The 13386-nt window shown below is 58.8% G+C and overlaps 1 protein-coding gene across 4 annotated transcripts in view; it reads right to left on the bottom strand.

The window, feature by feature from the left end:
* Window positions 1-12850, bottom strand: part of LOC105469441 (AHNAK nucleoprotein) — a 114941-nt gene extending 102091 nt beyond the window's left edge. Inside the window, exons 1-4 of one of the 4 annotated variants that reach the window (XM_011720441.3) lie at window positions 12698-12850; window positions 1660-1757; window positions 1134-1290; window positions 182-369 (exon numbers count right to left, since the gene is read on the bottom strand). In XM_011720441.3, coding sequence (XP_011718743.1) covers window positions 182-369; window positions 1134-1290 — 345 coding nt within the window. In that variant the 5' untranslated portion in view covers window positions 1660-1757; window positions 12698-12850. Of the gene's footprint in view, window positions 1-181; window positions 370-1133; window positions 1291-1659; window positions 1758-11610; window positions 11629-11788; window positions 11807-12697 lie in introns of those variants that run through there. The other 3 variants (XM_071074468.1, XM_071074470.1, XM_071074469.1) reach the window with 3 other exon arrangements.
* Window positions 12851-13386: the final 536 nt, after the last annotated feature.

Genomic DNA, 13386 nt, shown 5'->3' with positions numbered 1-13386 from the left:
ATGTCACATGAAAGCAGAAAGAAACAGGGTGGCCAAGAGATCAAGCGAGTGAAGACAGGTGAGAGGAGGAGAAGGAGCAAAAAGAGAGGCTCCGGAGGCAGATGGGAGGCTCAGGAGTGGGGTCAGCAGGCTGGTGTGGCCGGGGGAGCTCAGGGCACAGATGGGCCGGCGAGGTACTCACCAGAACCACTTCAGAGCTGCGGGAGCTGAAGACTTCACGGGTCCAGGTCTGGCCAGGCTCGGGGGAGCGGTCCCCCTTGCGGTGCAGCTTCAGGCCCACCGTGTGGTGCCCCATGGTGTTCAGCAGCTGGGTCACCTCGTCCGACTGCAGGTTGTCAAAGTAGATGGTGGCACCCACAATCTGGTCCCCTGAGCAGGGAAGAGCAGGAAGCAGGTAAGGCCCAAAGAGCCTCAGGGAAATCGCACATAGCCACCACACACTGGGCACTGAACTAACTTGATCTCATGACCACCCTCAAGGTGGGCGTGGTAATACCCATTGTACAGACATGGAAACTGAGGCTTAAAAAGGCCAATTTGTGGGGGCCAGGCACGGTGGCTCACGCCTATAATCCCAGCACTTTGGGAGGCCGAGGCGGACGGATCGCCTGAGGTCAGGAGTTTGAGACCAGAATGACCAACATAGAGAAACCCCGTCTGTACTAAAAATGCAAAATTAGCCAGGTGTGGTGGCGCATGCCTGTAATCCCAGCTACCCTGGAGGCTGAGGCAGAAGAATCGCTTGAACCCAGGAGGCGGAGGTTGCACTGAGCTGAGATGGTGCCATTGCACTCCAGCAGCCTGGGCAACAAGAGCAAAACTCCATCACAAAAAAAAAAAAAAAAAAAAGCAAGGCCAACTCGTTTGCCCAAATCTGCAGAGCTAGTGGGGGGTGGAGTCAGATCTGAGGACCAGGTGTCCACTACCCCACACAACTGCCTCCCCTGAGGACCACAAGTGACAGACACAGAGTGGCCAAGAGAGGGCAGGGCTTGGGTACCGCCCATCCTGATGCCACTGGGAACAGGCCCTCGGCAGCCACTCGCCCACTTCTGCCTGCTCCCTGCCCTTCCCTCCAACACCCCCGCCGACCCCCCAACCTCCAGCACCCAGTCCATACCCTGGAGACTCACCCTCCTTGACCACCCCAGTGCGGGCCGCAGGGGAGTTCTGCGTCACCTCCTGCACAAAGACGCCGTCATCCCTTTGGGCGATGGTCAGCCCGTGGGAGCCGCTACCCTGCCAGTTGGGCAGCAGCAGCTCCCGGGTTGTCTCCTCCTCCTTCTCCATCTGGGATGAGGTGAGGAAATGGAGCTGGGGTCAGTGCGGGTGGGAGGACGTTAGGGCACGGGAAAGCTAGCGATCTCCGGTGCTATAAACTCCAGGAGTGGGGCCCTCGGCAACGCGCCTGCCCCTGCAGCCGGCTCACCTGCCAGGTGAGGTGTTGGGGATGGGTTACCTCGTCTCACGTCCTTCCACTGTGGAAGTTCTCCCAAGGCATAACAAAGAAGATGGAAATGAGATAGCAGAGGCAACTGGCCCCAGAGGCAGCCAGTCCTTCATCCCTGTCCCCCACAGCCCCAGCCTCCCATCCACACGGGGCCCACCCTCCCCACATCCCATCACCTCCGCCTCTCTCTGCCTCTCCCACCTACTGACCTTTGCAGGATTCCGCTCAGGAGCAAATGCCTTGCCAGGAGCCCGCCCCTCCTTCCTCTCTTCCCCTCAGTCTCTCTCGTCAGGATCTCGGTCACAACCTAGGGGAAAGTTCATGATGACGCTCACACTCCGGTCAGCAGTCAGCTTGCTCCGAGTCCCCACCCAAGGGACAGCCGGGTCCTCTGCTACCCAGGCCAGCTCACAACCCCGACCCCCACCACCGCCATCAATTCCACTCGTCCATGACTCTCCAGCCTGGCATAGCAGAAAGCGACTTCAGAGGAGCCAGACTTGGAGTCAGATCCTGGCTCTGCCTCCTTCTAGCTGTGGGACCCTGGCCAAGACACTTCACTTTTCTGAACCTCCATTTCCTCATCTGTGAAAATGGAGGCAATAAAGGAGAAAAAAATGAACACCAGCCGGCAGGAGCCGCTTCACATGCACATTCTCACCATATTTTTTTTATTTTTTTATTTTTTTATTTTTTATTCTTTATTATTATTATTTTTTGAGATGGAGTCTCGCTCTGTCACCCAGGCTGGAATGCAATAGTAGATCTTGGCTCACTGCAAGCTCCGTCTCCCGGGTTCAAGCCAGTCTCCTGCCTCAGCCTCCTGAGTAGCTGGGACTACAGGCGCCCGCCACCATGCACCATGCCCAGCTAATTTTTGTATTTTTAGTAGAGATGGGGTTTCACCGTGTTAGCCAGGATGATCTCGATCTCCTGACCTCGTGATCCACCTGCCTCAGCCTCCCAAAGTGCTGGGATTACAGGCGTGAGCCACGCACTCAGCCTCGTTTTATTTTTTTGGGACAGGGTCTAGTTCTGTCACACAGGCTGGAGTGCAGGGGTGCGATCACGACTCACTGCAGCCTCAACCTCCTGGACTCAAGTGATCCTCCTGCCTCAGCCACCCAAGTAGCTCGGACCACAGCCACGTGCCACTACAACTGGCTAATTTTTGTATTTTTGGAGAGATGGGGTTTTGCCATGTTGCCCAGGCTGGTCCAGAACTCCTGGGCTCAAACAATCCCAAAGTGCTGGGACTATAAACAGGAGCCACCGCGCCTGGCCTCGACCCACATTCTCAACCACAGCTTCAAGAGGGAGATGTTACTGTGCCAACTTCACAGACAGAGACTGAGTCTCTGAGAGAACAGCTTACCCGGGGTCCACATGACAGCACAACTATGCTGGGCTTGGACCCGAGTCTGTAACTCCTTTTTTTTTTTGAGACGGAATCTCGCTTTGTAGCCCAGGCTGGTGTGCAGTGGCATGATCTCGGCTCACTGCAACCTCCCCCTCCCAGGTTCAAGCAATTCTCTGCCTCAGTCTCCTGAGTAGCTGGGATTACACCCATCACGCCCAGCTAATTTTTGGTATTTTTATAGAGATGGGGTTTCACCATCTTGGCCAAGTTGGTCTTGAACTCCTGACCTCGTGATCCATCCTCCTCGGCCTCCCAAAAGTGCTGGGATTACAGGCATGAGCCGCCGCGCCTGGCCCACCGAGTCTGTAACTCTTTTGCCTACTCCATCCCAGGTCTGCTGCTTGTAACAGGTGGGAGCCTCCTCAGAGGCTGCCTCCAAGGAGGAATGGCAGTGTTCCACCTCCCTCAGAGACAGAGACTCGGGCCACCTGGTCTCACCCAGTCCCTGGGACCAAGGGGGTGCCTCACCAGCTGGCAGCGCCGGAAGCCCTGCCACAGGAAGCTGCCTGAACAAAGGAGGTCCCAGCCCCACCAGGCACCACCCAAGCCCTAGAGGCTAGAGCCCAGATGAGCCCGACTTGGCCCAGGGTGAGTCCAGGCCCACTGGCTGCCCACACCAGGCCCTGAGCCAGGCCCCTTTAAATGCAAGCATTTAGTAATAAATTCGCCCTCCAGCCACAGGATGAGCTGTCATCTGCAGGCGCCCTGGAAAGATACCAGGCAGGACTCTCTCTGCACAGGGCCACGGACTACAGCCACCACACAAAATGGCGGCAGTGGCCACCAATTGAAATGGTGTGAGGAACACTATAAGTCATGGGGAACCTGACCCAAAGCCCCGCCTACAGCTGTTTACATCCAAAAAGTATCAACAGTCCATCAATGCACGTATACCGGCTGCCTCCCTATGCCCAACACTATACTTTGCACTGCAGACGGAACCGGCCAGGGATGGACACAGCTGGGCCCGGCACCTAATCACACGCTGCATTAGACGGTGACCTCACGTCACTCACGCACCCATGTGCCGGAGAGGGAGATTTAAGACTCAGTTTCTGTCACAGACACACATCAGATGAGCAAGGTGCACTAGCTGTGACCGATTTTGCCACAGAATATTCCAGAAGGCTTGGGAGCTTTCTGGGGGAAATGAAATGTACATGGGGTCTTGAAGGCGCTAGAGGTGACCTCTGAGGACAAGACTGTGTCTCTTAGGAATTTGTGGGCACTTAGCAGTTCCTATCTCAGGCAGATCACAACACGGATGAAAGAGAAACACAGACCCCAGCCCCCGACAGCCATCCTCCCGTTTGACAACGCGGTGTGGACGACGTGTCTCCTTGTCAACACAGGTGCTGGCTACAAGGTGAGCAAAGACTCTGAGCCTGTGGGCTCAGGTGCAAACTGGGGAAAACACCTCCTCCCTTCCGGCCGCAGAGAAGGCTGCGACGGGAAATCACTCTGACCCTTCCCAGTGTGAAACAGCAAAGCTGGGGCTTAAATGGCACATTCTCTCCCAGTGTCCAGTGCTCAGCAGCTAGCCCTGCAGAAAAGGAGCCGGGCAGAGGCAGGGAGGGAAAAAAGATTCCAGACTTCATCTCTCAGACAGAACTGAAGCCACCCCTTCAGATCGCCCAGACACCCCTGGTCCTCCTCCTGGAGCAGGGCCCCTTTGCTCACCCCAGCATCCTGGTGCCGTGCCAGCAGCCAGCGATGGGGAGAGAGCTAGCTGGGCCAGATCACCCTCGCCCACACCTCGGCCCCACCCTCCCTTTTTCCCTCCCTCCCCAGTGAGTCACTGCAGCTGGCTGCAACAGCTCCAGACCTGCAAAGGGTTGAGCCTAAAACCCAAAGGACAAAGTGCCTCCTGGGCCAGATCCCCAGGTGCCAGAGGAACCAGAGCTCCCCTGCAGACAGGCAGTTAGCTTCCCTGCCAGTGCCTCAGGCAGAGTCCCAGGGCAGAAGTCCCTTTAAAGGCCCAGGACAGACTTGCTACCTGCCTCAACCCACGTGGTTCCTGAGGAGGAGAGAAACCATCCTAAGCAGACAACTGATCCAATAGCCCATGAGGACGGGAGCCATTGGACCCGAGGCTGCAGGTTGGCCCTGGCAGGGCACCCAATGGCTTCCCGGCCAGGTGGGGCTGCCAACCACCCTGCCCGCTCTGGCTCTGGCCCTGCTGTCCTGGCACAGCCTGGAAGGACTCCCCTCCCATCTGACCTGGGCCATTCAGTTCCGAGGAGGGGCATGGAAATACTGAAGGGAATAGTGAAGGAGCAGCGTGGGATACTATGTAGCCGGGGTTCCCCTTTCTCCATTCTCCACATTTGGTCCCAGCCCTCAGTCTCTCCTCCCGCTCTGGAGCCTGTCTCAAGCCCAGGTGGCCCTGTCTTCTCCTCCCACACAAGTTAGGTTAAGTCAGGCTTTCCCCAGAGGCTGAGGGCTCTGCCCTGTTGCTACCCAAAAGAGTGTCTTTGGAGCTGTGGGGAATTCTGCACGATTCAGCCAAGTGCCATAAGCCTTCAGAGCTAGGAGAGACCTAGAGTCGTGCCACCCAACACAGCAGCCACATGTAGCTATTTAAATTTAATCAATTAAAATTCCGTTAAATTAAAATTGTAGCTCATTGGCTGCACTAGCCACATTTCAAGAGCTCAACAGTCACATGTCGCTACTGGCTACTATATTAGCATGGACACAGAACACTTCCCCCACTGCCGAGAGTTTTATGGGACGGCACTGCCTGTTACTTAAGGATGGAGAAAGTAAGGTCCAGAGAAATGAGAGAATAGGAGTGTGCTGGGGCCCTAGTCCCAGAGCCTGCTAGCACACAGCCCGGTGGTCCACCCCACAGCCTCCCTCGTGGTAGGAAGAAACGGGGCAGAGCTAGGCGCGCTGGCTCATGCCTGTAATCCCAGCACTTTGGGAGGCCGAGGCACACTGATCGCTTGAGCCCAGGAGTTTGAGATCAGCCTGGGCAATATGGCAAAACCCTATCTCTATAAAAAATAAAAACTTAATTTTTTTAAATAAAAAAAGAAGGAGCAGGGCCAGAGTGGAGACTCCCTAAGGCAGAATATTGCTTGGAGGGCAGAAAAGCGTGAGATGGTGAGGCCACGCCAGCTGCAAAGGTGAGAGCACGCATGCCTGACACCGTGGGACAGGCTATAATTCAGGCCAGAAGCAGCGAGAGAACAGCCCATCCTGTCACTTCAAAACTGCAAAGAGGATGTGCCGAGCAGCAGGGCTCTGCCCATACCCTGCGATTGGGCGCGACGCCAAGTAGAAGCAGGAGAACTCCAGGAAGCAGATTCTTGACCCCAGCAGATGGCCTCTGCCAGGGGTGACCTCCAGAGGAAGCTCCTTCCTCCACTGCCCTCGGAGAACAGTACCCCTTCCCGGGGCAAGCCAGTATAAAGACAGCCAGGATGGAAACCAGGCCAATTGCTGCAGCAGCTAGAGACAGCCCTGCAGCCAGCGTCAGTGTGGAGATGGCAGGAATTGATACACACACTCCCCCAGAGACAGGCCACAGGCCTCTGTGCCCAAATGCACCAAACCTGAGGACAAGATACACACCACAGGGGCCCACGACTAGGCATCCACCCAGCATAGGCAGGACACAGGAGGCAACCCTCTGAGGGGAAGAAAATCGCCCCATCCGTGGTAGGGAGGGCACCAGCCACAGTGAAACTTCCACCCAGCACGGCGGCACGCACGTGGGTCAATCAACCCACCACACACACAAGGCCAAAGAGAAGCAGTCCTCATCCCAGGAACGACGTGACTCACGCCCAGAGTCAGAGACCCTACCCAAGGGGAAGCCCCCAACATTCGGAACCAGGAGGAGAGGGAGGCTATTCAGAAAGACACACCCAGAAGACAGTATGCTCTGCTCTCATAAACACTCATCAGGAGGCAAAGAGGAACAGAAAGTTCGTGTTGAAAGAAAAAAAAACCCACACACAAGTAGCGAGAAAGAGAATTCTGCAGAGCATTCTTGTGTGTCACGGACTGTGTTGTTGGCAACATCCCATGCCTGGGTTCTCATTCAACCCCCAAATGATGATGCTATGTGCAAAGAACTGACATCCTTACTTCAGAGATGTGGAAACAGGCCCAGGAGATAACACTACTTGCCCAAGTGTGAGAGAGTGGAAATGCAAGCCCAGGAGTCTCTGACCCCCAAGGCCAACGGTCTTTGCCCAGCAGAGGGATGAAGGCACAAGGAAATACACAGGATGACACACAGGAGAACCCACAGAGGCAGATGCACAGAAAAGAGACCTACACTGGAGTGAGAGCTAGAGGGACAACAACAGGAAGATGCAGAGACCTCCAAACCCCCTTCCCCACACTCCAGCCTCAACCCGGTCCAAGCTGTGGGCCGCAGACTCAGAATGGACCGCCCCAGGCATCCCAGGGCTCTGCATATGAGGGGCCTTTTGCTTCTGGGGCTTACTGAGGCTGGGGCCCGAGGGGGTCAGGATCCTGAGCTGCCCAGCAGCCAACTCACTTTGACCTAGATTTCTCTTGGGCCCCAGCAGGTGGGAGACAAAAGAACCATCTCCTGGGGCTCAACCGGCACCAGACTCACGCTAGAGGCCAGACTCATGCTAGAGGCACCAGACTCATGCTAGAGGCACCAGACTCATGCTAGAGGCACCAGACTCACGCTAGAGGCCAGACTCATGCTAGAGGCCAGACTCATGCTAGAGGCACCAGACTCACGCTAGAGGCCAGACTCATGCTAGAGGCCAGACTCATGCTAGAGGCCAGACTCATGCTGGAGGCACCAGACTCATGCTAGAGGCACCAGACTCACGCTAGAGGCACCAGACTCACGCTAGAGGCACCAGACTCACGCTAGAGGCCAGACTCATGCTAGAGGCCAGACTCATGCTGGAGGCACCAGACTCATGCTGGAGGCACCAGACTCATGCTAGAGGCACCAGACTCATGCTAGAGGCGGGCAGAGCAAGACAAGCATTTCCACTTCTAGGAGATGGAGACAGTCATGACACGCAGACCCTCGTTCCAAAGGAACAAGGAGAAACACAGGGTTGACATCCCTTCCAGGGCCTGACCCTCCAATGGTCCCCCAAGGATGCAGCTGCCAGACTTGTTTAGGAAAAAACGTTATGCCCCATTCTAACTGGAGCAGAAGTGTGCAGACATCTCAGAGTCTAAGCCAGCACTGAGGACTTTTACAAACCCACCTAGCTGATTCTGGGCAGCATGCAGCGGGGTGGGGCAGATTTGGGAGGTGGAATTACCAGGAAGAATTAGATGAACATGTTGCAAGACACATGCAACTTGGGCACCTTCAGAGAAAGGCACACAAGTGCACACACACACACACACGAGCACACACACGGAAACCCTCGGCCCCATTCTCCCTCTACACAACCCAGGGCAGCCTGCAGCCCCAGCCAGCCTTCACCTGCTCGTAACAGACAGTTGTCCTGGAGGCCCCTACACCTGTTCACCTGGTGCCTATGTCCCCTGAGCCTGCACCTCCCCCTCTGTGTGTGCACCTGCCTGGCCTCCTCCCTGCTCCCTGCCCTTAGGACAGGGAGGCACCAGCCCAGTCACAACTCCCACCAGGAGAAGTTTTTCCAGCTTTGTCATTCCAGCCCTCCCCTCCCATCACCCCCTTCCCCTGGCCCCTCACATCATGCTGACTTCCAGGGCAGCCCCTACACCCCGACTGCAGCCAGCTGGTTGTTTTCTGACTCTGCTGTGACGCTTTTCTCCATCTCTCTCTACCCCTGCCACGCACAGCCCCCTCCCATGCTCCAGTGAGCTCGGAAGCGCTGAAGCTCCAGGCTCTCACTTCCAGCAGAGACGGAGATTCCCTCTTCCCTCCCTGGCCAGGAGGGACTCTCTGCGCTCCTTGTGAAAGGGGGCTGGGGACAGCATATTATCCAGTGGGGAGTCCCCACACCTGGACACAGAAGCAGGGAAGTGTGGGCTTTTACCCAGGACCCATGGGATTAAGACACCAACTCTGAGGGTGGCCTCCTATAGGAGACGGGGTGGAGCAGAACGCTTGGTCTTGCCCTATGGGGTAGATTACAGTTTGGGAGCTGCCTGTCTGCCCCACCCAAGGCCGGGATCTGGGGAGGGCGCTGCTTGCTCTCCCCCCAGCGGTCGGACCACGCTACTGCAGGGGCGTGGGGCCAGGCCGCTCTGGCTATGTCGCCGAAGATCTGCCCCCGGCCCTGCCAGGACACGTAGCTGTAGACGGGATCAGCTCCAGGCACTTCCCCTTCCCCTAGAACCTCCGCTCCAGCCCCGGGGGACCAGGCAGGATGCCCCTCCCTGACAGGCCGTGCGCAGTGCCTTGCTTAACCTGCTCAGCTGGGGCCTGCACCCCCAAGGCTGTCCTCCACCTCCCAAAGGCCTCTGGACACAAACCGCGGGTGCGGACCTGTCCAGGACCGAGAAACTCACTTCAGTCCTTACCTACAACCCCTATGGGCCCGCAGGAAACCTCCACCACCAGCGCAGAATGCCACTGCCATCCTCTGCCTCCAAGCCCCACGACAATGCCGGCAGAGGTGACACATCCAGGCACGCCACAAGGGGAAGACCCTCATTCACAAGCAGTGGGACACTCTCACAGGCAATGACACACACCTCACTCAGAGACACAAGCTGTGACATGTGGTCACAAGGACCTAAAGCCACAGTGGGACAACACCTGCAATGCTAACAGTGACCTACCTACCTAAGACTGCCAGGGACAGCCCAGCCATAGCCCTGGTGGGAACTGAGGCCAGCAGGGAGGAAGAGGGGCTTCATTCCTTCGGAATCCTCCTGTGGCCCCACACTCCCTTGGACACACCCAGGAATGCTGGAAATTGCTCGTGCTCAGGAAGCCATGAGAGCCCACCGGATGGCCTGAGCCCAGGGAAATGCCAGCCCGGATGAACCCGGGGACGAAGAGAAGGAAGAAGGCCCTAGATCCCCGCCACTGCCACCACCCAAGAGGCACATTCTAAATCCTCCCCAGCGGCCATCACCCTTCCTCAAATCTAAGCGTGCACAGCCCAGCTCCAGGGAGGGAAACTCTGGGGCCTCCGGAATGGTGGGGAAGAGAGCCACACCGTTCCGTGAGGAGTAGGACTAGCTCTCCCGGTCTGTCTCTCTGTCTGTCTCCAGGTGGTTCCCAAGTTCTGAAGAAGGTGGTGACCACACCCCAGAGCCCCACACACCCCTCCGCCCCCACGGCTTTGCCCCAACCCCTCAAACCAGCTCCTCAGGCTCAGGGTGACCGGCTCTGCCAGGACCCACCCACCAATTCCAAGTCGAGCAAAAGAATCCAGCCTGGCAGCATTGCCACCTTTCCCCAGGACTTCCCAAGGGCGAAGATGACTCCAGGGACCCCCAGCCGACTCCCTGCCCTGGGCTGACGCTGGACCTTCTCCCTCAACAGGTCCCTGTGTCCCACCCCAGGCCCTGGACCATGTCTGGCTGGCACAAGTCCTCAGCTCCGAGGGGTCGGCTCCTCAAGGAATTCCCAGACCAGGACCCCTGAATCGCTGCTGGTGGCCTCCATATCAGTCCGCATGACTTATGTGGCTCCCCATGTGTCCCTGTTCTCTGACCAGTGTCCCTGTGCATAACCTCTTAGGGACAAAGGCTTTAGAGAGGGGCTCAGATACCTTCTAACCCACATTCCCACAGCCCCCAAACCCTGCGACCTCTCCTAGCTCCACTCTCACCCTCCTAGCTCCTCTCCCACCCTCCCTCACCCCACAGCTCACAGCTCAGAGTAAAGAGGTGCCCTTAACTCGGGGGCTCCCCTGTCCTCCCCATTCTGCACACGCCACCATCCACGCGGTGGGGGGTGGCCAGCCCCTGTCGCTAAGGACAGGAGAAGGAAGCTTCCCCACATTCAGCTTCTGAAAGGAAGTGAGTGCCACACCCTGCCCCTGGGATTTCCCTCATGGGGCGGGGATGAAAGCGAGATCTGCTCCCCTGAATTACAGCCAGTATAGGTGCAGGGGCCCTTAAATGCCTTCCCCCACTCTCTCAACTTCACTGCTACAGCCCCTCACTGTATTCCACAAAATCAACCCAACACCTACCATGCTCTACGCTGTGCTGGGAAGGGCAAGCAGAGAGCAGGAGCATTACAATCCGAGGTTGGATTCTAATGAAGACGGGTTCGAAACCTGTATTTACCGAGCGCCCAGCGCTGTGCTGGAGACACAGAGGGAGGTATCTAGGACCCTTTTCCTCCGGAGACTCCGGGTCATTATCTAAGGACCTGACTGACTTGGGAGGCTCCCACACACTGCCTTCCCACAAATCCCCTCCACAGAGCAGGGCACTCTGCAGCGACCGCACGTTCCCTGGGAGCCCCTCACCGCCACGGTCGCCGCGGCGGGAGCCACACCCTGCGAAACCAGCAAGCACACACATCGCACACAACCGTCTGTGGCCTCATTGTGCAGAGGGACCAGAGCCGTTCCCCACCTGGTTGTCTGGGCTCGGCTACAGCTGAAAACACTCATGTGCCCCCTCCGCACCCCTCCCAGCAAGAGGCACAGCCAGCCCTGTTTGGGCCCCTGGAGTCCCTCATGGTCAGCGCCGCCAAGGGACTGCGCCCCCACATCCCGGCCTCGGTACTGCTGGGGGGCGACCAGCCCTGCCAGGGGCAGCCCAGGCCCTCGCACACCGCAAACCCCTCCTTGCATGGGAAAGCCTTACATAACAGCTCTGCACACACCCTAAGCACGCTGCCTTTCCAACTCCAGGCGAGACCTCGCCTCGGGCCCCCTCTCCTGGCCCGCACCGCTGGAGCGCAGGGTTCCGGCAAGCGCAGCTTAGCCCTCCTCCCACGCCAAGCCCGGCTCCTGCCCCCAACTCCCACACACAGCCCCTTCCTCCTCCCCTTTGCCCCTCACCACTCCTCCCCGAGTTCTGGTTTGAATTAGTCACCGGCTCCAACCACCACATTCCTCAGGCTGCTGGCGCCGGGCCAGGCGCTGGGGCGGGGGCCATCCCGCCCGGACGGGTTTGGGAGTGGGGTGGGGGAAAGCGCCGCCTCCCGAGGGGAAGGGGCGGTCCCGAGGACTGGGCCGCAGCAGAGCACCCCCGTCCTCGCCCACCTCAGCGTAGGAATCTCCCTAATTATGTCCCCCTCCCCACCCATCCCGCTGGGAGGCGCACTGCAAACTTCCAGGCTCCGCGGCCCGAGAGGAAGGTTTTCTGGAGCGGGGAACACAGAGGGGCAAGGCCAGGGCGGGGCAGCTGCAGGAGGCTGAGGGGCTGGTGGTACAGAACAGGGTGGGGCCTGGGCGACTCGGGACGCGGTTAGGGGCGGAGGTGCAGAGAGCGCGGAAGGACAGCCGAGGGGGCGCACGGCGCGGGGTCGCGGAGGCGCGGCGTCGCGGAGGCGCGGCGGCGATCTGGGAAATTTCCCCTCCAGTAAACATGGGATACGAAAGGAGCAGCCCCTGAGCCACCGCCCCATGCAGGGAGAGGAGGTGGGACAGAGGCCACCAGGCCCGGAACACAGCACCCTGCGTGTAGTGGAGCCAACAGTCCGCCCTCCGTAGAAATAGAGTGGAGCAAAGCGCTTCGAAGCGATTTTCCAACTTTAACCAACTTGAGCCCCAACTCCGGAGGCAGAACTCCGCTCCCAGAGAGCGACGCGTCGCCTCCCCAGGTGGCCCCGCTTGCTCCAAACTGCTTGAATCTTCACAGTGACACTCCCAACAACGCGCCCTGCCGGAGCCCCGCAACACACCTCCCCCCACCCGCCTTTGGTGCCCCGGACCCCGATGGCGCCACGGTGCGCCTGGCGCCCCTACCTGAGGGCTCAGCCCCGGGGCACAGCCATAGCCGGCGCGAGGCCCGAGGCTGCGGTGCTGCGGCTACTGGCGGCGACGAGCCCCGTTCCGGGCGGGTCTGGCAGGGCGGGCGGTGCAGTCCCCGCGGCAGAGCAGCGCCGAGTGGCCGGGCCCCCGTGCGCGGAGGCGGCTCTTGTAACTCCGGCTCGGGCGGGCGGGTCTGCCCAGAGCTGTGGGGAGAGGGCGGGGCCGGGCGGGGCCGGAGCGGGGCTAGGACTGGTGAGCGGGGCAGACCCTGGAGGGACCCGGGAGTGGGCTGCTGGGGAGGGGGGCCGCTGGGGGACGCGGGGATGTTCTTTCCCCCCTCCCCCCATCCACTGTCCCCTATCCTGTCCCGGACCTGGATCTGCTGTCCAACATGTGCAATGTGTGGCTTCATTGGCAAGAAACTCCCGCAGGCTCCCTGGGCTCGCCCTCACAGCTGGAACTGCGAATCAACTTATTTTGCAGGAAGGGCCTGGGGGCTCTGAAGGCGGCTGGGGCTTGGGTGATTCAGCCGCGACCGTCAGCCTGATCCGGACCTTTGAGTTTTCTCTCAGCTTAGGGAACTACACTTCAGATCCCAGGCCCTAGCCTACTTGCTTGGTTTCCAAGCTCCATGCAGCCGCGCCCATTTCTCGCTTTCCCTCTTTCTCGGGGCCCTTCCGTCC

This window comes from Macaca nemestrina, chromosome 12, assembly GCF_043159975.1.
Source record: "Macaca nemestrina isolate mMacNem1 chromosome 12, mMacNem.hap1, whole genome shotgun sequence".
Classification (NCBI taxonomy): Eukaryota; Metazoa; Chordata; class Mammalia; order Primates; family Cercopithecidae; genus Macaca; species Macaca nemestrina.
This window is presented reverse-complemented; position numbering and strand designations above follow the sequence as displayed.